This window comes from Cucurbita pepo, chromosome 4 (genome assembly GCF_057944985.1).
Source record: "Cucurbita pepo subsp. pepo isolate OVF chromosome 4, ASM5794498v1, whole genome shotgun sequence".
Lineage (NCBI taxonomy): Eukaryota > Viridiplantae > Streptophyta > Magnoliopsida > Cucurbitales > Cucurbitaceae > Cucurbita > Cucurbita pepo.
In genome coordinates, this window is record NC_141801.1 from 13,546,880 (window position 1) to 13,572,121 (window position 25,242).

General features: G+C 34.5%; 4 protein-coding genes and 2 long non-coding RNA genes across 10 annotated transcripts; 2 read left to right on the forward strand and 4 right to left on the reverse strand.

Annotated features, from left to right (window-relative positions):
* Positions 1–404: 404 nt before the first annotated feature.
* Positions 405–2,208, reverse strand: LOC111793222 (uncharacterized). 2 transcript variants are annotated; one of them, XR_015420770.1, is made up of 4 exons: positions 2,117–2,208; positions 1,518–1,720; positions 1,252–1,405; positions 405–607 (listed from the first exon to the last, which is right to left on the reverse strand). It is a non-coding gene; the product is annotated as an uncharacterized LOC111793222 (long non-coding RNA). The 2 variants fall into 2 exon arrangements; XR_015420769.1 differs by lacking the exon at positions 405–607 and adding an exon at positions 618–854.
* Positions 2,209–7,162: 4,954 nt separating this feature from the next.
* Positions 7,163–10,887, forward strand: LOC111793207 (tryptophan aminotransferase-related protein 2). Of its 2 annotated transcripts, XM_087122971.1 has the most exons (5): positions 7,163–8,031; positions 9,002–9,067; positions 9,152–9,455; positions 9,834–10,419; positions 10,509–10,887. In XM_087122971.1, the coding sequence occupies exons 1-5, from the start codon at positions 7,787–7,789 to the stop codon at positions 10,694–10,696; spliced, it is 1,389 nt and encodes a 462-aa protein (XP_086979097.1). In that variant the 5' UTR covers positions 7,163–7,786; the 3' UTR covers positions 10,697–10,887. The 2 variants fall into 2 exon arrangements, with proteins under 2 accessions (XP_086979097.1, XP_023530752.2); XM_023674984.2 differs by lacking the exon at positions 9,002–9,067 and having other exon boundaries at positions 7,167–8,031.
* A 3,731-nt stretch (positions 10,888–14,618) lies between these two features.
* On the reverse strand, positions 14,619–16,253 carry LOC147793029 (uncharacterized). Its single transcript, XM_087123573.1, has 2 exons — positions 15,382–16,253; positions 14,619–15,052 (listed from the first exon to the last, which is right to left on the reverse strand). Exons 1-2 carry the CDS (start codon positions 16,214–16,216, stop codon positions 15,018–15,020), a joined length of 870 nt encoding a protein of 289 aa, XP_086979699.1. The 5' UTR covers positions 16,217–16,253; the 3' UTR covers positions 14,619–15,017.
* A 1,001-nt stretch (positions 16,254–17,254) lies between these two features.
* Positions 17,255–18,592, reverse strand: LOC111793218 (uncharacterized). The gene is made up of 2 exons (XM_023675000.2): positions 17,870–18,592; positions 17,255–17,718 (listed from the first exon to the last, which is right to left on the reverse strand). The coding sequence occupies exons 1-2, from the start codon at positions 18,300–18,302 to the stop codon at positions 17,495–17,497; spliced, it is 657 nt and encodes a 218-aa protein (XP_023530768.2). The 5' UTR covers positions 18,303–18,592; the 3' UTR covers positions 17,255–17,494.
* Positions 17,380–19,646, forward strand: LOC111793219 (uncharacterized). Of its 2 annotated transcripts, none has more exons than XR_015420592.1 (3): positions 17,380–17,519; positions 19,259–19,378; positions 19,454–19,646. It is a non-coding gene; the product is annotated as an uncharacterized LOC111793219 (long non-coding RNA). The 2 variants fall into 2 exon arrangements; XR_015420591.1 differs by having other exon boundaries at positions 19,469–19,646.
* Positions 19,647–22,537: 2,891 nt separating this feature from the next.
* Positions 22,538–24,578, reverse strand: LOC111793215 (LOB domain-containing protein 25-like). Of its 2 annotated transcripts, none has more exons than XM_023674995.2 (2): positions 24,262–24,578; positions 22,538–23,190 (listed from the first exon to the last, which is right to left on the reverse strand). In XM_023674995.2, exons 1-2 carry the CDS (start codon positions 24,576–24,578, stop codon positions 22,617–22,619), a joined length of 891 nt encoding a protein of 296 aa, XP_023530763.2. In that variant the 3' UTR covers positions 22,538–22,616. The 2 variants fall into 2 exon arrangements, with proteins under 2 accessions (XP_023530763.2, XP_023530764.2); XM_023674996.2 differs by having other exon boundaries at positions 22,538–23,186; positions 24,262–24,403.
* Positions 24,579–25,242: the final 664 nt, after the last annotated feature.

Sequence of the window (25,242 nt, forward strand, 5' to 3'; positions counted from 1 at the left end):
TTTAGACTTGTAAATGACTGTAACATTTAAAAGTTGATCAAACGTGCCAATTTCTTTTAATATAAGACACAACAGAACGAAAATATTGCATGCAACAGAACCCAAACTTGAGGCTAGGTTGCAAATTAGTAGAGTTACACTACCTCCATAAAAATACACTTTCGCCTGGATTCAATATAGTATGATTTTTGTCTCGAAGCCTTTCACCTTGCATCCTCTGAGTATCATCCTCTGAACCACAGCCAAAGTCATTAGTTGCACAATAGTAATTAAATTACTTTCTCAACTAGTGAAGTCACATTACCTCCACATAACACTCTTCGACCAGAATTCATGATTGCAGGATTTTAATCGTAGTAACATTCACCTCTATCCTCTATGTATCGCCATAGCCTGAACTACAGCAAAAGTCATTCTGGTTTCAACATAATAATAAAAATGCACACAAACACTTGATAACAAACAGTTTTTAGCATCATAAGTCGTTGAAGATGTGGGATGATTCTTATGCTCAAGAACAGTAATGCCAACCTCAGTTTCTCCGGTTAAAATAAATGGGACATATTCGTCAGTTAAATACAAAAGACAACATTGGCCGCATCAAGAGCTGATGAAAAAATAAAGCTTCCTTAGCATATGTCATATAACTATCCTTCGTCATTTAGTGAGAGTCGTCAAATGTGAATTCACAGCCGACTATAAATTTTTTTTGCAAGTAAGCATAGTCATGGAAGCAACAACATCAACGGTGTTGCAGAAAATGGCAGTGGAGTTTTAGAAGCTTAGAAATATCTTCCGTTTGAGATAGGTTAAACTTGGCAAGTAGTAGGGGCACAGTAGTGATTTTGGTTCAGCTGTCAAAAAAGAGATCTATCGTGCCTTGACATATAATTTAAATACAGAATATGTCGAGGATCTAACAAAGGAAAAGTCTAATCCAATCATCTAGTTTGACGAAAATAGTAAGCATATTCGCATTTAAAAACCAATGGCTCTGGAAGCATTTTATAAATATCCATGGCTGGATTAAGATAAGAGGAATATCTAAACAATCATCGAAAGGATACACAGTACTGGTCCAAAACAAGCCAGGCATATGAAACTTCACTTGAAACTGTAATCAATTAGGTCTATTGGCCAGAACAATAAAATAATTAGCAGCTCTTTGTCAACGACCAAACTTGAAATCTATTGAAAACAAGCAGCTGCAGTAAAATAGGCTGAAGAGTGTTAGATGCTTTGATAACTAACCTAATGGTAGTCCGTCTCCATCAGTTCCTCTGCATTTAGACTATCAAGTCCACTGGCCTCAAATGAAGAGTGATCCTCGCTGCCGGTAGTACACACTTATCTGCATGATTCGCCTTTAACAGGATATCACGACACATCTTACATTCTTCACCTGCTACAATGTCCAAAAAGCAAGAAATTAATTAGAGTGATCTCAAATCAAAACAAAAGAAGACCACAGTGATTATGACAGGCGTATGCTCATATAAACAACCAAGAGACAGTACCTCGTTTGACCGAAGAAGCACATCGCTTCCATTTTCTAATTTGTAATAAGAACCATCTCGACTGCTATAGTACCAATCGGCTACAGGATCGTGATAAAATCCACTGCTGTTGGAAGTAATGCAAGTAAGTAACAATTTGCAGTAGAAAATGCACTTGAAATGGCAACTTAGAAGCAGAGTTGTTGAAATTCGGCAACATCCTCCTAGAAAGAAATAACAGACTAACAGTATGAAAAACTTCACAGAGGATAGAAGAAATCGTGTGAAGGTACCGGTACACTTATCATCTAACAATGCGATATACGATATAAGTTTTTAGGTAGTACATTAAATTGTTATATATTACACAACAAAATTACTACGAATTAATTGTAATTCCAAGCTGTAGAACAATAATATTACTCCTCAATCAAACATTTTCCATAATATCTTAAAATGCTCGTTTCGATCCTGTATCTTTACAATTATCTTCGAAATCATCTGTAACTTCAGAAATAGCAAGTTTCCTTCTCCAAAAGATTGTTGTACAAATGTTCGATGATTTGACAATGAAAAGTCAGCAAAGCAAAATCAATAGATGAGAGACTAGTTAAAGAAACCTGGAATGGAAGTATAGCCGAGACTTCTCATCCCAAACGAACGAGCAATGACTGTCCTGCAATTCCTCGGAACCGGACTCTGTCGCGCGCTCCATTCTGTTTGGCGGGCTTGTTCTATCCCCGCGCATTTTATACTATTCAAAATCCAACCCAGTTTTGGGCCGTATCATGGCTATTATGGGCCTGTAAATACGGGCCGTTAGAAGCCCAACACTTCATTGGGCTTGAGCTCTTCACGGTCTTTTTGTGGTAACTACGACTTCTTTACACCCTTAATTTTATTATTGTTTCCCTAAAATAAAAAAAATAAAAATAAAAATGTTTACTTAAGAGAATCAAAAGCATTTGTGAATCATGATTGGCGGCGGCTATATGTTTTACATAATAATGACGATAAACCCTAAAAGGGAAATGTTCTAAATGACCATTATATTATTGACTTTGGATTTTATTTTAGTTAAATTCATATGTAAATGTAATGTACTTGATTTTCTTTTTTAGTGCCTCTGTCCCTAAATGATGTTGAGGATTCAATCATTGAAGATGAATATTTTTCATTACCTAAGTTTGAAAAATGATTGTATTTTATTTTATAGTTTAAAATTTAATAATTCGGTTAAATAAGAGATTTAGCAACGTTTAGTAAAAAAAATGTTTATTAAGTTTTTTTTGAACAAGTAGATCACTACCGAAACTCGTATCTACACACTTCTTTCTCGGCTTTGCCTTTCTTTACCAACGTCGACGCTTCTCGTGCGTTTTGAGGGACTGAACCTTCGACTAAATTATATTTTAACAATTTTATAAAAATAGGTTTGGACCGGAGATATTGTTTATTCTCTGAATAAATTATGATTTCACAATTCTAAAATTATAAAATCTAAAAGATATCGATGAAACAAAAGAAGACCTATAATAATTGATTTAAACGAGTTGTTGCAATCACTTTATCTTATATAATGTTAATTTAACTTCAATATTTCCCCTAAATAAAAAGCAAAGCAATGGTTAGTGTCATGTACCTTTCATATATTAATATCTTATCATTGAATTTCTCACCCACGCTCGTGTCACCATAATGAATTATTATTAAATTCCGAATGCGACCACACACAACTTCTATGATTGCAAAATATGATATGTTCCACACAATTTTATGCCACTTCTTATCATTATTTTCGGCCTCATATTATTTAATATGTAATTAAATTATTTCCTCCATAAACTCTCGATTTATTCTTTCAAATATTCCCTCCACAAAAATTCATCGTTTCTTTTGCCCCTTAATTTTCTCACTTTAGACATATAAATGATAATATAAAATTAGTAATAAGTTAGTGGTTTATAATTCTTTAATTTTATAATTTAAACTTTTTTTTAAAGATAATTTATTAGATATAAAATTAAAATTTTAAATATGAAATTTAGAGACCAAGTATGGAAAGTCGTTTAAGAACATAATTTATAATTTAACAAAAAAAAAAGAGTGTAAAATAAAATAAAAAAAAAAGTGACGTAGCCCTAATTATTTGAAGAAGAGATTGCCACGTAAGGTATGAAATTGGAGTGATAAAAAATGAGATTGACGAGGTGAATTTGGAAATGGGAAACTAAAAGTCTAAATGCTTTCCATCAAAATGAAAGGGAATATTATATGATTGCGTTTAGTGTTGATTGGGCTTTGAATGTGAATAGGGAGGAGAGGAAGGACCACTTGTGCAAGAGCTAGAATTGTGACCTGCACTGCACTTAAAAAGCAGACACCAACTTAGGCTGGACCAAGTGGACTTTATTATGGGCTTTGTTTTCCAAGCAGATTGCCACACCTCACCTCTCAACAACTCAACAATAATCAAAAAAAAAAAATTTAAAAAAAAAATAATACTAATTTTAAAATGGTCCCCGATAAAACTTTACTTTACATAAAAGCCCCGATCTTGTTCTTCCTCGCACTTCTGATTTTGTGGACCCAAATCTCTTCCTCTTCCCCTTTCTAATTCCTTCCAAGGAATTTTCACGTTCCGTCACTTTCCACAATTTATTTTTATTTTTTTTTTCAAATAACCCTCCTCTTCTTGCTTTTTCACCCTTGTCGTCTAGTTATTTACCGTTAAATTTGTAGTGTTAGTCTTTTTATTTTTACTATATATTTTTTTTTTTCATCTTTATTTACTTATGAGTGTCTTAGGAAACGGTTAGACTATTCCGTCTCTTTCCATTCTTTCTTCTCTTCTCATTCACACACTACGATTCGCTTTTCATTAACGCACCGAAATTCATCGAAAAAACCAAATTCAAGTTGTAAAGGTTCGAGAAGTAGACAACAAATAATAACTTTTTAGACTTCCCTAACCTAGGATCTTATATTTTCGTTTTTTTTTTTTCAATAGACGCCTAAATTTTGTGTAGTAAGCCTCTCAACATATATATTTGTATTAATAGACTAGTGTATTAGGAAAATATGTCTATAGGATAGTCCATAGATAAATAATTTTTGTAAACTAATTCAAATTAAAACTTACTTTAAGTCGAAACTCTAAAAACCAATCACTATCTCATCCCATATTAAGAAAAATAATATTTAAACCTAAGGAAGGAGTAGATTATTGGGGTAGACTAAATATTTATTTATAAGACATTAATGAAATAAAAATACAATTCGGTATGGATACTATTTTTATTAATTGTGTCACCTTCATTGTCTTTTTTAAGAATTACGTGAGGTTCAACAAAATTAAACAATTATTTATAAATAGAAATGATATCGTGACTATAGGAAGTATGCACCTTCATGGTAGTGTACATTTTTTTGTTCTGCATTAACAATCATATCTACCTATTTTTATTTTATATTGGTAAGGAATGTTTCGTTTTTTTTATAAGCAATGTTTAATTTTCCTGTCAAGCTGATTTGGGATCTTACCTGCAATAACAAATAATTCAAATGTTGAAAAAATTAATATTACTTTTATTTGTGTCCGCAAAAAATAATTGATAATAATAATTACCATTTAACTATAAAATTAAAAAAAAAAAAAAATGTACACGAAACATTGAACAAAGTGGTTAAAGATGCAATACGAAAGTTAGAGCAAAAGTAAGCTTATGATGGTGTCGCTCTCTCTCTAGGATTGGTCATATGATGATGTCGCTCTCTCTCTATGATTAATCATATAATATGAAGTTTATAATACATTATTGCTTGTGATGTGAGGCTAAATTACATATTAAGGTCATAAACAAGCGACTAAATTGAAGGGTAAATATGTAAAATACAGTTAATCAGTCATGTTGGAAGGTAATCAATGGATAAGGGGTCAAATTACATTAGTAATTCCACTAGTTAGTGTCCAATTAAGAATGTTTAATTAATTACGTGTCAATCCTAGAAAAAACAGTTATAATTACGTGTCCGTTCGATGAAGGAGATGACGTGGCATTCTTTTCCTTGACCTTTGAAATATCAAAGATATTAACAATTAAAAATTAAGCGTCTAGTTTGACTTGAATTAGGTTATTATTTAAATAATCTTGTATTATAACAATTATAAGTGGAGACATTAGGTGAAATGCATTACTTAACTGACTTTTTTTCTTTTTGTGACCATTAATTTCCTTTTTTATATATGTTTTCTTATTTACCGTATTATTTGTTTCTCATTTATATCTATAAATATTCTGGAAGATTTAATTTAGTTGCATAATTTTTTTCATGAATTTATTTATTTTTTTTGGTACAGATGGACCAATATAGTGATAACACGTAATATAAGCATAATATTTTTAAAAAATAAAATTTGATTATATATTTGTCTCTATATTTTTGCATCATATTTAAATCAATTTTATTTCAATCATTTTAAATTCACCATAGTTGTCTAGATACTATGTATTAAAAATTAGTTGATTATATTAAAATCACACGTCAATCTATGCTAGAATCAGATAATTCTTATATTATATTAATTTTATGGAAGTCATAATTCAAAATAAATAAATAATATATATATATATATATATATATATATATATATATATATATATATATATATATATGCTTTAACAATAATCTAAAAAATAGTTTAATTGACAAAATATTGCTTTTTTTCGTGCATCTTAGTAATTTCCCTCAAATCTTCTAACTTGGTACTCCATATACTTTGGATTTCAATTAATCTCTGTTGGTATTTTCTAAAATTGGTTAAATAAATAATAATAAATTTCATTAAAAAATACATATTATATTTAACAAAAAGATAATAAAGACCAATTTTTTAAGAAAAATTAAAAATAAACTAATAGTAGAAACCAATTTTAATATTTAATGAAATTATAAAAACAATATATATAATTTTTTTTTTTTCTGCCGTGGATCTTGACAGGTGATTTAGATTGAAAATGTCAGCTTCATTCACTAGAATGGAACATATAATAACACAATGAGACATAAAATGAAGGGAAGTTTTTATTTATTTTTTCCATTTCTTGTGGGAAATTTTTGAAACAGGAAAGGCAACGTGGTTGGGGTCAAAGAGCCACCAAAACTACTGCTCACTAATTGAAAATAATTGAAAATCACGTTTAAATTAAATGGTGTGAAAGTTATAAAGCTATCTATTTATAATTTAATAAAATATATATGGTAATATAAATATTTGTCTATAATAAAAGATTAAATATATATATATATTTATTTGATAAACTATAATTCAATACTGAATATTCTTTAATTATAATTGTCAATATAAAAATAAAAAAAATGGAAGAATAAATTTCCAGAAAAAAAAAGAAAAAGAAAACCACCTTATATATGAAAAGAGCCAAACTACCATACATTATTAAGAATATTTATTAAAACTAGGGCATCATGTGAAAGTATTATAAATTATCGAGACAGGGAGAGTAATAAATGGAAAGATAAATCAATTGAAAAATACATACGGTTTAAGGAAAAAATGGAAAAAATGGAAGAATAAATTCCCAGAAAGAAAATAAAAAGAAAATTAGGTAATAATAATAAAAAAGAAAACAGAGGAAAGCAGAGGAAACCCCAAAAAAATAATGCACAGCATGTAGTGGCAGTGAGAGAGCAGCTTTTATATATATATATATATATATATATGCGAGCCCTTGTATTTGAAGATGGAACAGTGAATCTTATAGTTTTAAAGTGTGAGAGATTTTTAAGATCCAGCATCGAAAGTCTGCAACTTTTCCCTGAAAATCGTTGTGGGATTTCTTGATTCTTGAGAAAAAAATCTTTTGTCGGACGCGTTTTCAAGACTGTTCCTCTTCCTTCTCTATCTGTTTTGAAAACTGTTCTTCTCTGTTTTCTCTCTTCCCTCCAAGCTTCAAAAATGGCGACAAAACGCAGTAATATTTGATCACTTCTTTCTTCTTTCAATCACACACCTCTGTTTCTCTTTACCTTTGTTTTTTTTTAACTTCCCCCCTTCTCTGTTTCACTCATTTCCACTTTCTATTTCACCTAATCATCTTCCTTTTCCCCCTAACCCTTGCAAGATTTTACAAATTTTCAAGAGATTACCACTTTATTTTTCTTCAAGTGTTCTCCGTCTCCTGCTTTTTTTACTTTTGCCCTTTTTGGTTCAGTGTTTCTTCTTCCTTGCTCTGTTTTTTTCTCTTCTGTGCTCTGTTTTTTGGGGAGCAATGGGCAGAGTAATCAAAGTGATTTCACTCAAGCATTTCTTCGTGCTGTCCATGGCTTTGAACGTCAGCTTGATTCTAAGAGCTATAAATCAGGATAACAGAGCTCCAATGGCAGTTCAGAAGGGAATTAACGCTGCCCAAATGACATTTTTGTCCTTCCCTTTGCTGTCATCGCCAACAGCAGCCACTCCTGCAACTCAACCTCTTGGTCAAAATGGAAGAGAAAGAGTTATAAACCTTGACCAGTAAGTACTCTCCGCTTCACTCTTAATCCATTTTCCCTTTCTGCTTTTTTACCTTCTGTGTTTCAAATCTAATGGGATTCTGTTTTACCTTTACCATCGTCCTGCATCAGAATTAACCCCACCGTACTGTAAATTTTTTCTGATGGGGGGAGGGGCAGGGGGGTAATTTCCACGTAATTTCCCAGCTTTTTAGGTGTGGACTTTGCTTTGGGGGTGTCAAAGCCACGAACCTGTTTGGGGATGTCAGTGATATTTTGGGAAAATAAAAAAAAAAATACATATATTTAATTTAACCGTACAAAAAACATGTTCTCTAAAAAAAAAAAAAGAAAAAACTGCTAGGCTTGTTTCAATTTAAAGCCCCCCTGGCTTGGAAACGAGGCTGCCCTGTGTTTTGGGATTTGTCTAAAAGCCGCTTTGATCCATGCCGTTTTGCTGCTAACATAGACACAGACAGCTCCTCGCTCTTTGTAAGCTGTGCTACGATTTTTAAATTTAAATTTAAATTTAAATTTTTACATGAGGAAAATATTATTATAATTGTGTTAGTAAGTTCGAGAATGCACCATGAACGGTGGAGATTTGAAGTTGACCCCAGAAAATGGCATCATGGTGGTTCTTTTTTTGGACTGAAATAACTTTTATTGTTCTCCATTCAAGAATGAGAATGAGAATGAGAATAAGAAGAATAAGAAGAATAAGAAGAATAAGAAGAGGAAGATTCTTGTTTTTTGTGGGAGCCACGTGGCTTATTCAACCTTGCATGCAACACCAAAACCCCATCTTTGTGGTTCTCTTTTAACTTTTGGCCGCCCATTACAAAAGAAAAATAAATAATTAAAAAAAAAAAAAGAAAGATGATGTTTGGAAATTAGTATCTTGTTCCACCACTTTGTGGGTCCCATCTAGATTTTAACTTCCCTCCACTTGTTCTCCACATTGAGATCATATGGTTGATCGAGTGATGCAGAACCAGTAGGGACGGGACGGGACCGGACCCTCTGTTTTGTTCCCTCTTCCATACGGAGGTTTTAGGGTACATAAACTGAAAATTTAATCTTAATTTAATAGATTTGATCAAGATTTGAGCAAGTTGGATTGTAATATGATTTAAATGCAGTGGTGACCCGACAATGTATGAGAAGTATTGGAAGCAAGTGGGGGACAAGGCCACAATCGTGATCCCTGGATGGCAATCAATGAGTTATTTCTCTGATGTGAAGAACCTGTGTTGGTTCTTGGAGCCTGAATTTGCCAAGCAAATTGTGAGGCTGCATAAGGTGGTCGGTAACGCCCTGACAGAGGGACGACACATTGTTGTCGGGACGGGCTCGTCCCAGCTCTTCTCAGCTGCACTCTATGCGTTGGCCCCGCAAGATGCGTCGAACCCGATCAGCGTGGTCTCTGCAGCCCCATACTACTCGGTGAGTTTATGATGGGACACATGCTTCTGTTTGATTCTGTTTGTTGCTTTGTATTTTGGATCCTTTTTTTTTTTATTTTTTTAAACAAATTAGAAGAATCTTATAAAGTCAACAGCGATTTATTTATTTTGAATTCTTTTACTCCACATGCACTGTCTGATATGTTCTTTAATGAATGGGAGGTCGGAGAAACAGGAATTTATATGTATTTATATGAAATGTCGTGGAATTAAGACATGTTCCTTCCATTAAAGTTTGTCAAGTGAACTGAATCAACTCCACGTTGTTTTTCTGTGCTTTTTATATTGAGCTTTTATGAATGTTCTTTTTTAATAATTGAAATGGAACCTAACCCAATCACATGATTTATACATACAGTGTTACCCTTTGATGACCGACAGCATCAAGTCAGGGCTCCACAAATGGGCTGGCGATGCGAAGGTATTCAACAAGGACGAGCCCTACATTGAATTGGTCACCTCCCCCAACAATCCTGATGGCTTCGTTCGACATTCCATGGTGAATAGAACTGGTGGTATATTGGTCCATGACCTTGCTTATTATTGGCCGCAATATACGCCTATATCGTCCCCGGCTGACAACGACTTGACGCTCTTCACTGTCTCAAAGATTACTGGTCATGCTGGAATGCGCATTGGGTGGGCTCTTGTGAAGGATGTTGAAGTTGCTAAGAAAATGACCAAATTCATTGAGCTGAATACCATTGGTGTGTCTAAGGACTCGCAGATTCGAGCTGCTAAAGTTCTCGAAGTTGTGTCCGATAGTTGCGAACAGGCCGGTGGTTCGGAACATGTCGAATCATTCTTCCATTTCAGCCATGCCCTCATGACTGAGAGATGGAGGATGCTAAGGGAGGCAGTGAAACGTAGCGGCATATTTAGTTTGCCTGAATTTTCTTCTGCACATTGCAACTTCTTTGACAACAAGTTGGGATCTCAACCTGGCAAGAACAACATCCACTAAATGTTTGAATACATTCATTTTAGTTGTTTTAACTTTGATGACTGACTTTGTTTGTCCTCTGCTCTGCAGCATTCGCTTGGTTAAAATGCGATGGAGCTGACGTCGATGATTGCGAGAGCTTCCTCCGACGCCATAAGATCCTCACACGAGGCGGGAAGCATTTCGGTGTGAGCCCGAAATACGTCCGAATTAGCATGATGGATCGTGAAGAAACCTATGATTTATTTATACAAAGATTGTCGCAGATCAGGTCATGACTTCTGAAACTCTGCTGATCCCTTCACACAAAAGGTTTTGGGCTTGCAAAATGTAAATTTCAAAAGGAAAAGAGCAATATTTATTATTAATTTTTATTTTGCAGCTCATCGTTCCATTTTATATTGTACTACTTCATCTAGTTAGTTGGAAGCCGTTGAAATCAATAAATGGGTTAACAAGGTTTAAAATATTCATTAATATAATTATTTTTTAAAATAAATTATTCTTCTGAATATAGGACTCCAAATCCCTTGCCCTACGTTTTCTGTAATCCATTATAGCCCAGATTCTGGGCCTTCCGATGGGCCCAGTTTCAACCCGTAATTGGAGCCCAGCTCATGTACAAACCTGCAATGCCATTGGATATGTCGCCTCAAAAGCTGTACAGCCCAACGGTTATTTTAATGCCTTTGCCTTGTGGGACAACCTGTCTTCAAGGTACTCACTGTAACACCCTTAATTGGGGGACGCATGGGAAAGTTGGAGCCATCGTGGGCCAATTCATCTCCCAAATTCTTGTGAACATAGATTTTTCGTTAAGCTTATGTCGTTTACCGACCGTGTGACCTAGTAGGTCTTTTAGGATAGTGTTTTAGAATCAGGACTAGTGATATGCATTGTGGTGGATAATCGGTTGGGGTCCACTCTCTTAAACCCATTATAAGACAAGGGATCACACAGGTGTATAAGCCCGAACTAGGTAACACACTGACCAAGTTTAAGGGCTCAAGACCCGAAACATAGGTCCTTTAGGACCAAGTTCTATAGAATCAACTCTATACTTAAGCCTTATGTTAAAGTCTAGATTATGGTACCTTAGCCTCAGCCATGGACACTATAAATAACCTACAAGTAGGCGGTAGGCTGTTACGGAATATTTTACATGTTTTTCAAGTAATTAGGTTAGTCTCAGGACCGAAGGTTTGCGCTCAGGATCTCATGTGGAAAAATCAAGAACGAGGCCAAGAGTCATATATATATATATATATATATATATATATATATATATATATATATATATATATATATAAAGAGGGTAAAATAAGAATAACAAAATCTTATTTAAAAAATGATTTACCATATTTATAAATAAAACCTAGTTTGCAATCCACTATAATCACCCAAAACTAAACGACTTTTGGCGCGAAGCCTCAATGCCCTTACTCGAGGCATCCATTTTGGCGATTTCAGTACGTTTCTTCTCTCATGATGGTCGATAAAATACAACCAGCGACGCTGTTAAGAATGAGATAGAAAATATAATTGGGAAGGTGTGTATTATCATTGATATTGATATCCTTTAAATAGGATACAAACTAGTACAAATCAGGAAAATATAAAATAATTAAATACCAGAATAAAATAAAATATACTATAAATCAAATCATAAATAAAGAATATTATGATATAATAACTGAGATATATTATATAAATAATATATACTCTAGATATTATATCTCAATACTCCCCCCTTAAGTTGGAGAGTGTATGTCAATCACACCCAACTTGTCTTTCAAAAAATAAAATTGATGTCTTCCCAAAGCTTTAGTGAAAATATCTGCCAATTGCATTTTAGTCGAAACATAACACGGTTTGATGATTCCAGCTTGTAATTTTTCTCGAACTATATGACAATCTATTTCAATGTGTTTCGTACGTTCGTGAAAAACTGGATTGGCTGCTATGTGTAATGCTGCTTGATTATCACAGTACAATAATGTTGGTTCGGACAGTGAAACTTTCAAGTCTTGGAGAATGTATCTTAACCAAGTTAACTCTAAACAAGTATTTGCCATAGCTCGATACTCGGCTTCTGCTGATGATCTGGACACATTTGTTTGTTTTTTTGACTTCCAAGAAATAATTGAGTTTCCAAGGAAAATGCAGAACCCAGAAATAGACCGTCTGGAAGTTCGACAACCACCCCAGTCTGAATCGCAATATGCTTGTAATCTCAAGTTATTTTCCGATGGTAGTAGAAGTCCTTGACCAGGAGTACCTTTGATGTATCTCAGAACTCGAAGAGCTGCCTCCCAATGTGGTTTTCTTGGTTCATGCATAAATTGACTAAGCATATGAACTGAATACACTATGTCAGGCCTAGTAACGGTTAAATATATTAATCTGCCAACCAACCGTCTGTATTTACTTGGATCATTCAACTTTTCTCCTTCTGTTGAAGAAAGTTTCAGATTTTGTTCCATAGGAAATTTTTCTGGACGTGCTCCCGTAAGACCTGTGTCTTGAAGAATGTCTAAAGCATACTTCCTTTGAGACATAAAGATTCCTTTTCTAGACCTAGAAAATTCAATACCTAGGAAATATTTCAAATTCCCTAAATCTTTGATAAGAAATTTCTCGAGTAAACTGGTCTTGAGATGTTGAATTTCTTTGAGATCATTGCCTGTCAACAGAATATCATCAACATAGATAAGAGCTGCAGTGAAAGAAGTACCTTTACTCTTAGTAAATAAAGAGTAATCTGCTTTGGACTGAGTGTAGCCTGCATTTTGTATAGTGGTAGAAAATATGGAGAACCAATTGCGAGAAGCCTGTTTTAAACCATAAAGAGATTTATGGAGCCGACATACTGTATTCTCCCCCTGTCGGCGAATACCTGGTGGTAAAGACATATAGACTTCCTCGTCTAGATTACCGTGGAGAAAGGCATTTTGAACATCTAACTGATGAGTGAACCAGTTTCGAGCAGCGGCAATAGTGAGTAAGCAACGAAGTGTAGTAAGTTTCGCTGTAGGAGAAAATGTCTCTTTGTAATCAACACCTTCAACCTGAGTGTATCCCTTTGCTACCAATCGAGCTTTATAACGTTCAACAGAACCATCAGAGTTGTATTTAATCTTGTACACCCAACGACAGCCAATAGGTTTATGGCCAGGTGGTAGAGGAACGAGAGACCAAGTATGATTACGTTCCAAAGCTGCAATTTCATCGTTCATAGCCTGCTGCCATAGTGGATTGCCAACTGCCTCATCATAGGTTTTAGGTTCTGTCTGGGCTGTAATAAAAGCTAGAAAAGCACGTTGAGTAGGAGAAAAACGAGAGAGTGAAAGGTAATGATGAAGGGGATACCTGGTGCCAGTGTTGAGACTTGAGCTAGAGGTTAAATGATTGGCTCCCGAAGACATCTCATAATCATTATAATAAGCTGGAGGTTGTTTGGTACGAGTAGAACGTCGGAGTGGAACTGATGTATCAGGTGGGATAAGATCAGATTTAGTGGGTGAATCTGGTGAATCTGGAACTGATGAATTTGGAGAAGGAATAGGAGGCGGAGGAGATGGCGAAGGATCAGAATGGATGTTTGAGTAGGGTGGATCATGAAATGGTAAAATGGGAGTTGAAGGAGCTACTGTTAAAGTCTGTGAAGCTGATGAAAAAGGAAAATCATCTTCACAAAATTTAACATCACGACTAATAAAGAATTTTTTAGATTGCATGTCATACAACTTGTAACCTTTGTGACCACAAGGATATCCTATGAAAACACAAGGAATTGCCCGAGGTTCAAATTTTTGCTTAGGATGTACTACAGTTGCATAACACTTACAACCAAAAACTTTAAGATGGTGAAATGTAGGTGGTCGTTTGTAGAGTGCTTCAAAGGGTGTCTTGTTAGATAACAATGGTGATGATGTTCTATTTATAAGATAAACAGCCGTTAAAATGCATTCTCCCCAAAAATTAAGTGGAACCTGTGACTGAAAAAGAAGAGACCTAGCTACATTTAGGATATGACGATGCTTACGTTCTACGACTTCATTTTGTTGTGGAGTATAGACACAGGTGCGCTGAAATTCAATACCACAAGAAGTAAAAAATGGTTGCAAAGATAGGAACTCAGTCCCATTGTCTGATCTAACTATCTTGATAGTAGTATGAAATTGAGTTTGAACGAATTTAACAAAGTTTACTAACAAATGGTGTACTTCTGATTTGTGTTGCATAAGAAAGACCCAAGTACATCGAGTAAAATCATCAACAACGGTGAGAAAAAAACGCAAACCAGAATGGGTTGGAATTTTATGTGGTCCCCAAACATCACAATGTAACAGATCAAAGGCAGAATGGGTTGTTATTGAACTTTTTGGAAAAGACAACCTAGTTTGTTTTGCTAATGGGCAAATACTACAATTATGAGAAAGAGTAGTATTATTAAGGTGCAATTGATCAGCTAGAAATTTAAAACGAGAAGGAGAAGGATGACCTAGGCGTAAATGCCACAAATCAGATGACTGAGATACTTGATTTGCTGAAGACTTGATTGGAGATGAAGAAATATGATAGAGACCTCCGGATTGTTTACCCGAGCCAATCATCTTCCCCGTAGCCAAGTCCTGCATAACACAAGAATCAGGATAAAAGGTCACATAACATTTCAAGTCATTGGTAAGTTTGCTGACGGACATTAGGTTTAAGTTGAATGAAGGCACACATAAAACATTGTTTAATTTAAGGTCAGGATTAAAAGAAACATTGCCGGTATGTGACACATGTGCTGTCCCTCCATTAGGCAAATTTATTGTAGATATGGTGGTAGCCTTTGGTTCAGTCATAACAGAAGCTTTGGATATTATATGATCTGTAGCTCCACTATCGAGAATCCATGGATTAGAACTCGTAGAGTTAATAGATAATGCAGATAATGCAGATACTCGAAACAAACCTGCAACATTGATGTTATTATCAGAATTACCAAAAGGACGATGATTGAGTGCAGATAAGGCTTGTACAATCTGTTGTAATTGCCCAGAAGAAAAATTTGGGATGGAATTAGGTGACTGTTCTTCTGTATTCAACTGAGAAACATCGGCCATATTTGCAGATGATCGATATCCTCGATTGTTGCGTTGATTGAATCGTACTGCCCTTCTAGAATTATTTTTCTGTTGACATTGATATTCTGTATGTCCCCTTCTATCACAAAATTTACAGTGAAACTTAAGGAATCGACACTCATCAATTGTATGACCACTTTTATTGCAGTGTTCACATGATTTATCCTTCGCGAGTTTTGAATATGTTGTTTTCTTCTGCACTGCTGATGCAATCGAGAAATTCTCAGTAGGTTCAGAAGTTACCTGACGCTGCATCTCTTCTTGTACAAGTAATGAATAGGCTTGCCTCACATTAGGTAATGGAGTCATCATCAATATGTTGGATCTCACCGTTTTATAAGATTCATTGAGTCCCATGAGTAGTTGCATCAACTTGTCTTCTTCGCGTTGATCAATATGTATTTGACGTTGATTACAGGTAAATGGTGTGCGGTATGCTTCCAATTCATCCCAGAGTGCTTTGAGCTTGGTGAAATATACTGACAGTGCCATGGTTCCCTGCGACATCATTCCTATAGACCTTTGTATCTGAAAAATTGCTGGACCATTCTTTTGTGAGAATTGATCGTGAAGATCAACCCACACTTGACGAGCTGTCTTGGCGTAAATAATACCCTCAGCGATATCTGCTTCAACTGAATGAGTTAACCAAGATATTATCATACTGTTGCACTGATTCCATAGTTCAAATTCGATTGAATTTGCATCTTGAGACGGTTCTTCAATTGTGCCATCAATGAAGCCAATTTTCTTTTTGGCAATGAGAGCATGCATAACTGATTTATTCCAGGATTGATAATTTGTTCCATTTAATTTGATTGGAACAAGTGAATATCCTGGCTGATCAGAATGGTGAATATAATAAGGATGTGTTGAATCAACATCCGAATTTTTGAAGCTGTATTTGGCTGATTCCGCCATAGAGAAAATTTTGATATTTAAAAATACCAAGATCTATGCTCTGATACCATGTTAAGAATGAGATAGAAAATATAATTGGGAAGGTGTGTATTATCATTGATATTGATATCCTTTAAATAGGATACAAACTAGTACAAATGAGGAAAATATAAAATAATTAAATACCAGAATAAAATAAAATATACTATAAATCAAATCATAAATAAAGAATATTATGATATAATAACTGACATATATTCTATAAATAATATATACTCTAGATATTATATCTCAATAGACGCAAGCAATTTCGAACGCGATGCATCCTTCGACGGCCGAGAGCTAGCTTTGGTAGTTTCATTTTCCTCCAGCGATTTGTTTTGCAGATCTGGTGAAACGAAGGTGAGTTTGGTTTAGACTAAATGTCCAAAATAACTCTTGCGATGCTATTTACGGATGGATTTTATCATTCATGTTAACTGCGATTAGAGTGCATATGATTCAGATGACATTAGCATAAGTTGAAGCATTTCTCCTATTGATCCTAAGAATTAAGTTGGCCTCATAAATTTTTGCACGAAGAGAAATATGATTCTTATGTTACAAGGTTGGGCACCAAAATTGATTCGTGGACGATATTGGTAGAGCCATAGTCTCACATTTCTAGTTTTGTGTGATAGATCGTTGATATTGAGTAGAACTTGACCAATAGTTATCATCATATTGTAAATTTGAATCGAAAGAGATTAATCTATCACTGAATTTCAATGAGAACATTTGATGCGCCATTTTCTCTTCCTGTCAGGATAAGCCTCTTTTTTCTCATTGTTTTTGGAACTTTCTCAACATTGCAGTCTATAGACCAAAAAAGTTTACCTATTGGACCATCCCAACGGAATGATTATGAAAATAACAGTTGGGTTGAAATTAAGGGTGGGGGTGCAAAAGTAACAGCTTCCTGGATGCATTTGCTTCTAGCAACACTTTCAATTGGCTTTTCATTGGAACTTCTGTTTTCGTGCTCCTTACTTCACTGGCAGGCTACTTACAAACGCAGCTATGGAAGGTTTCTATCTGTTTTTCCTTCTTACTGGTCATAATTCTTAAGCTTTGCCTCAGTATGTCAATTTCTGTGTCTCTCTTATATTTTTCTTGCTCCATTGAAGCCACTTGTTCTTTGAGGGCCTTTATTGTCTCCTCCTTTGCTAGCAATTCCGTTTGTAGTGCTTCTGTTCTCTCATTCGCTCCCCAGTACAATCCATCTCCTATCAAAGCAAGTATTGAGCGCCTGTTAGTGATCGAAAATCTAAATCTGCTCGACTAATCTTAAATTCTCAACTTGAACATAGTTTAACTAGTTAAGACATATATAGACTACAAAATTTAGAAACAAAAGGAAATTTAGAATAGGCATACCATTATGTGTTCTCTGAATTAGGTCATCCAGCTCAATTTTGATAGCGTGATAAAGTTGCTTCCATTTCTCAATGGCTTCATCTCTGCGTGCTCTTTCCTGTTGTATCTGCTCAAAGATGGTATTTGGAGTTCTTTCAATCTCCCATTCTGTTGGAGTCTTCTCTCCAAAATTTCCCTCTTCAATCTCTGTCATCCTCTCTTTTACCTTCTTCCTCAACATCTTCACCTCCTCTCTGAGTTTCTTCTTCTCTGTTTTCCAATCTGCTTCCTTAAATGCAAACATCACCATGTCCTTTTCATGGGCTTTGACCTCTTTATCCATCTCAGACATTACTCCTCTCACTTCCTCCCTAAGCAGCCTTATCTTTTCTTTCAATCCTCCAACATCATCATCACAAATATTGCTCCCACCCTTGCTTGAGCACACACCCATCTTAGTGAAGCCTTTGCTTCTTCAGCCTTTCTGGGTTGCCGAGTGAGTTTTCAAGCTGGTCTTATAGATAGAAATTGAGGGACAAAGATGTGTTTGATGTGAACTCTGTCCAAAAGCTCTTCCATAAGAGAGCTGCATTTGAGGTATCTATATTGGCTTCGCTTATCCCCTGCTCTTACTTAGCTAGCTCTCTCAGAGTTAATGATTAGTGGAAATGTCTATGAGACTCGTGAACGGCTGTCACTGTATGATTTTATACATGAAAAAACAGGGAGATTTGACCTGTGACCCCATTGGAATTAAGAATCTGATATGTGTTAACTGACATGAGAAAGTTTTACAAAAAAATTAATCACGCTCGTATTATTTGGTAACTTTAGGTAATTTTCTGGCACTTTTTAAGAGGGCCTACAAGCTTTGAAACTTGGAAAAAGTATTAATAGTGGTGTTGTACTTGGACATTTTTTCTTTTCTTTTTATTTTTAATTCTTTCTACGCTTATTGCATGACAGGTAAGTTTCTCTTGTCCACACATATCATAGCCGATGGACACTTCGTTTGAACTTTTTCTTATGTTTATTTTAGCAAAATTCAATTTATTAAGTTATTATATCGTCGTATGCTCTCTTCGAACGTTAAAGATTCGAGTCTCCACTTTAACGTATCATTGAACTTGAAAGAAATAACTAGAATTTCTTTTAGTTTAGACGATTCTTCAGAAAAAAAAAAAAACTCTCATTCCTTTGCTCACACTTTTAGCAAATGGAAAATTCTGCGTTACCAACCTCTGCACCAAATGGGAATGAGTTGTAAAAGAATAGATTGGTTTAATGGTTAATACTAAACACAGTAACTTAGAGTAGAATGGGCATACATTTCTGAGGCTAAATAACGACAAATTTGAATTGGGATGGTTACCGACAAACCATAAAAGATTAGGTTTAATTTTGTCATAGGATTCCTTGGCTGAAAACGACTGCACTGATGGTGAGATGGAACCAAACTTCCACTCAAGAATGCATTTTGAGCTTCTTTCCGGCGACCTGCTGTGATGGCTACGTGTTTGCCTTAAACTGGTAAGAGTAAATTTCTTAGTTTCAAAATTGCTTCATTTTCAACCGGACCCATAAATTCTTAAAGTAATTAATTAGTTCATTTTGGCGTAGCGATGAGGGCTGTGGTGGCCAACTTACAGTGACAAAAAGAAAAAGTGAATGGTGCCCCCCGTCGCACAAACAACAGGTACTTGCTCATTATAATTGTTCTTGTTAGTTAATGCCTTACACCCATGTGATACTAAATTCTAAGACGAATAAATATTTTGTATATGAGATTTGATTTTGATATATAATATATATATATATATATATATATTTTTTTTTGTGTGTGTATATTATATATTTTTTGTGTGGGTGTGAATCGAGATTATGAAAGGTGAGATAGAGGTCTATGTGTATCCACCTCTATCCTTAGCTTCAGAGTTGGTTGAATCTTATCACAATTTGGTAGGATTTAAGAGACTTGCCTTTTTTTCTAAGTTCAATAATTACGCATGGAATCGATAGTATTATACGGTTTGAAAACCTATCTACATTTATTATTTGTTAGAAAAAAATTAATATAGTATGAGATAAAAAATAAAATAGTATACCATTTAATGTTGTTTAAAAGGATTAAGTCTACCATAGTATTATAATTTTTTTTAAATTAAATCGTTAATGTTTGAGACAGTAACAAATATCTTATTCATGACTGAGGAATATTCATCTACCTTTAATTCGAAAGATTTTAGAGCTTATATACTATTTTCTAAGGTGGATGTACTTTTTGGAAGTGGCTGAAAAAGTTTGACTTTTAGAGCAGTTGCCGTAGATTATGATGTGATATTAAGTATAAGGAGAAATTAAGAACAATCTTTGATAGTCATTTTGGAAGTGTCTAAAAGTTATTTTCTTTTTAATCAATAGTTTTATACGCTTTATTTATCATTAAACATAATGATTAGTTAACCTTATCTTATTAAAAAATGATGTGATAGGTTATCTAAATGTATATATATATATACATATATATACATTAATTGAACCGTATCAGGCATGTATACCAATGATGTAGATATAATTGAACCGTATCAAGGTATGTATACCAATGATGTAGATAAAATAGCTACACATTATGTCTTTGTATATACTAATATTTATAATATGATTCTAAAAAGAAAAAAAAGTGAGAGGTTCTTCTTTATATTAATCATTATTTGTCTCTGAATACATGGATATCAACATGGTTCATATGCACACGGACACAATAGTTATTACATATTTTATTTGACAAAAGTGAGAGCTTAAATGATAGAAGATGTAGTTAGATAAATGTGGGAAGATTTGGACGTGTGAAACAAAATTTCACCAAATTTTAAAATTGAAAAAAATTGAAAATTAAGTGGGAATCTTGATTAAAACCCCATAAATATGGGAAAATGTGAGCCATTTTGTTACAGAGCTCTTAATTACAATTTTCCTTAATGATGGAAGGAACAATAGGCCCAATGGTTAGCCCAAAATGGCTACTTCTTTGGGCTCAATATCTTTTAAGTTTGTATAAAAGAATATTGAAAATGATAGTATAATATATATGTATTAGTTCTTGCACAATCTCAAATTAAGAGTTGTTTAGTGTTAATAATACCATTTTTTTTGTTGTAGTTTGATTCTTTTAGTCATATACTAATAATTAATACGATCCATTACACATTTCCTAATTTGGAATTGGGAAAAGTTAAGATAAAACAAAAAAATATTGGGAAAAAAGATGAAGAAGAATTGTTGTGGTGGGGTCAAAAATAGAGGGAAAGGGAGGGTCTGGTGATATTTGTCCTTATATGATGAAAGGCTTATGAAGTTTCTGCCAAATTTCAGCTTCTGTTTACTTCTTCACCACGTCTCTCCCCATCTGTCTGCAGACTACAAGATTATTAAGATTACTACAGTTTCACTCACAAATCCCAAACCCCAAACTTCTGAACCCAAACAGTGCCCTTTTCTTCACACTTCAAAATCAAATACTATACTCCTTAGAAGAAAAACATCTCGGACGATGGAGTATGAACAAATTAGGGCTCTTCTCCGGAACCCAGAAAGCCATTCAGAGAGGAATCAGTAAGGCTTTTTTTTTTTTTTTTTTTTTTTTTTTGTACTTTTTAGTATTCATTATATTTGTTTCTCTCTAATTTGTTTTCATGCCTCATTATTTTGCTTCATTTGTTAGTATTATTTTCATGAATCCCATGCAGAAACAAAGTTTCATTAATATACAAACAAAAAAGAAAACTCTGATCAGCCCGAGGATAAAACATAATAATAAAGAACAAAACAGAAAGTACAGAAGGAAGATAAGCTTTTACTGTGAATATGAGTAGTGTAGGGTTTTTACTGCAAAGTCTGGGACTTGTGATGGGGAGATGAAAACAGTAAAAAGGTAGGTGAAGAAATTGAAATATAAAAAGAAACTGAAAACCCCATCCATGGGAAATTTCTTTTTCTTTTTCTTTTCAAAATGGCCCTTTCAAATCCTTCCTTTCACAACCCTCCTTCAGTTTTCAAAACTTTGCCATAACATAGAGGCTCATTTGTTAGGTGCCAAAGGTTGGGGCTGCTTCAAGCATTTCTCTTTATAGGTCTTTTGCTCAATCAAATAAATAGCTAAAAACCTTATCATTTAGCTAAAATTGTTATTGACATTTGACAATTACAAAAGAAAAGCTTACCTGGTCCTCTCAAAAGAAAGTAGAAAGAAAAGGAAGGGGAGAATATTACATAGGGTTAAAAATAGGACGACTAAGCTACACATAGATGCATATATATATATATATATATGAATATATAAATACATGAGGCTAAGAGAATCTGCTTTTTTAAGAACACTCAACAAACATGAGATAAAAATATTGTTTTTTTTTTCTTTTCTTTTCATTTATTCTTAAGCATAAACAATTGCAATACAAAATTATTGATACAATAATAAGCTAAAAGAGCTCTCTAGAAAATGAACCTCACACGATAATAAACATTAATGTTGCTAGCTTCATGCAAAGCAACCTTATTTACGCCCTCATAATTTAAAACATAAACTCATACGAAATTGCTTAGGATTTTAAATGGACAAATTTTGGGATTTTAGAAACCAAATCATCTAGCGAGAAAAACCCATCATATATATATATATATATATATATATGGGGAAGTGACTTACGAGAGAAGAGAGAAGTTTTTCACTCAACCCTAAAAGGGCTGAGAGGTTTTGGAAAAGCTATCTTCAAATATTGTCATCCCTTCCTCCTTCATTGATGTTATTTCCAGAAGAGTTTTCATTCCAAGGAAGTGGATAGCCCATAGGGAAAGCAGGAGGATGTTGATTATAATATCCACTTGATGACCCTTCATTCCCAAGAATTCTTGTATGATACTGATCCAAAGCCCTCGGGCGTAGGTCGGGGATTGGCTGAACCACATGACTCGCTCCGCCATCAGGGATCTCGTTGCATGCGTACCGAATTAGGTCGACATTCGCAGCGTCGAGTTCCTTTTGGAGCCTATAGATTTGCCTTTGGAGGAAGGAGATGGCTCCAATGCAACCGTAGACCGGGTCTCGGACTCGAGCCTCGGCCTCGTAGGCAAGAGAATTCACTGCATCCTCTCTTTGGTGAGGCAGAAGCTCATTGAGCAGCTTTGTGACATTGCTTGCCCCAAAGATCTTGTGGACATTGGCAAACTTTTGAGGCTCTTCTGGTGGGAAATAAGGAGCAAAAATGCAATCTGGCATGCATTTTCTTCTCAAGAACTTGCAAGCAGCACATGGAGAGTTGTAACAACTTGATGATGCCATCTTCCTTAACCAAATCAAAGTAAGAACATCAATACCAATAATCATTGCTATCTTTCTGCGTTCTTTAATCAAAACATCTTCAAAGCCTTTGCTTCTTTTGTTTATATTTCATTCTATGTGTGAAGAGTAGATAAAAGTAAGGGAATTTCTAGAACAAGTCAGATGAAATTCAGAAGAAAGTAATTGAGAATTTTTGGTAGCTGATCCCCAAGTTTCATTTATGTGCGCAGAATCAAAGATCCAAACCTTCTATCTGTCTGTCACGCGCGTGCGCACTCACACAAAACTCTCCCATGGACAGACACTCGTACAACTCCCTAATCAAATTTGCAGACAAACATCTTCTGCTATATCTGCCTATTTGCAGGTATATATATATATATATATATATTTACTGTTCTTCCCATCTTCAACCCTAACTAGATATTGTCGAGATTAGGGGTTCAAATCCAATCATTATAAAAGAAATAGTTAGATTCGTTTGATTAGACCCTAATTTGTTTTCCAAGAATGAATTATGATTCATTCTTCTTCCATTACCTAGATTTTTACAACTCATTGACCCCATAAGTTCTATTGTCACTGGATTTTTTTTGAAGCAGCTGGTTGCATATACTTTCTATATTTTTATTTTTCCTTTTCTCTCTCTTTCTGATCTTTTTTATTTTCAAAGTGTAAATTGAGAAGAAAGCAGAAGGTTGCGTGCAGCTACAAAGAAAGGCTTCACATTTCTGCAATCAGGTGAAGAAGATGAGACATGACCGATGAACAAAGTAAAGTCATCAATATATATATATATATATATATATATATATAATAACACAATGGACAAGAAAGAAAGAGCCCTAAATAAGCTCTACCTAGCCAATGTTCGTCAAAGGGTCTAGATTAATTTCTCTGTTTAGCCTTTTTCTTACCTATGGGGATAATATATATATATATATATATATATATATATATATATATAATAATATAAAAAATAGAGCTACATAAACTTACCTCTGTTGTGTGATCTAGGTCATTTCCTTTTCCTTAGAATCAATTAAAAACAACAAAAAAAGGAAGTCCCTTTTACCTTTCCAGAGAGAGAGAGAGAGAGAGAGAGATAGAGATATAAAACCCTTCTTCCTTTCCCTTTGATAAACCAAAGTTATGAGTCACTGAGCTCTGCAAAGCTGTGATGGAGCTGAAGCAAAACCCTAGGTGGAGAAAGAAGATGAAGAAAGAAAGAGAGAGATAGAGAAATTTAGGGTTGCATTGAGTGGAGGAAAGATGGGAAAGAGTATATTTAGTGGATGGGAAGAAGCAGCAGGGAGAAGAGAATGGAGGCAAAAGACAAGGATAATAATAAATGGTGGGTACACTAACTAAAGAATGACTATGACCCTGCATCCAATAATATTATCAGATATGTGGGATTGTCTCCCTTTTTTTTATTCCTCTTTCTTTTATTCTCATGCACTCCATTACACTCGTAGCTACCATTTTATGTGTATTTTCAGTACTCCTATACATTCCCCTCTCTTCATATCTATTCTCAATTCATAAACATACCCTCTCTTGGACCAAAAATGATTGTTTATACAGCGTTTCGAGTACGAGTGAGAGTGAAAATACTCCAACTTTACCTGAATTTTAGGTTAAGACTGAGTTTTTAGTTAGAATATCATATGCCTCTTGTTTGTGTTTATATGATGATCCATCATGAAATTGTAACTGGGTTTTGAATTTTCTCCTTGGCTTGGCGTGATTATTGTAAACAGTCCCACGCAATCGACATTGTTCATTGGATTCGGGAGAAACTACTTCATTTATCGTTGTGTCAGTTCAAGTAGAATTCGACTAATTAAGACATTTATGCTCGATTAAGAGATTTAGAAGTACAAATCTAAATCTTCACCATTTTGGTGGGTGTTGTTAAGGAAATGAAGATCATGTTAGATTTAGGTTAGGGTTTTAGGGCGATGTGGGTGTCCAGGCGGGCTCTCCTGGAAAAGTGTAGTAGAGGGAGGTGGGTTTGTAGAACTGATGAGTGAGAGTGGCAGAGGCTGTGGGG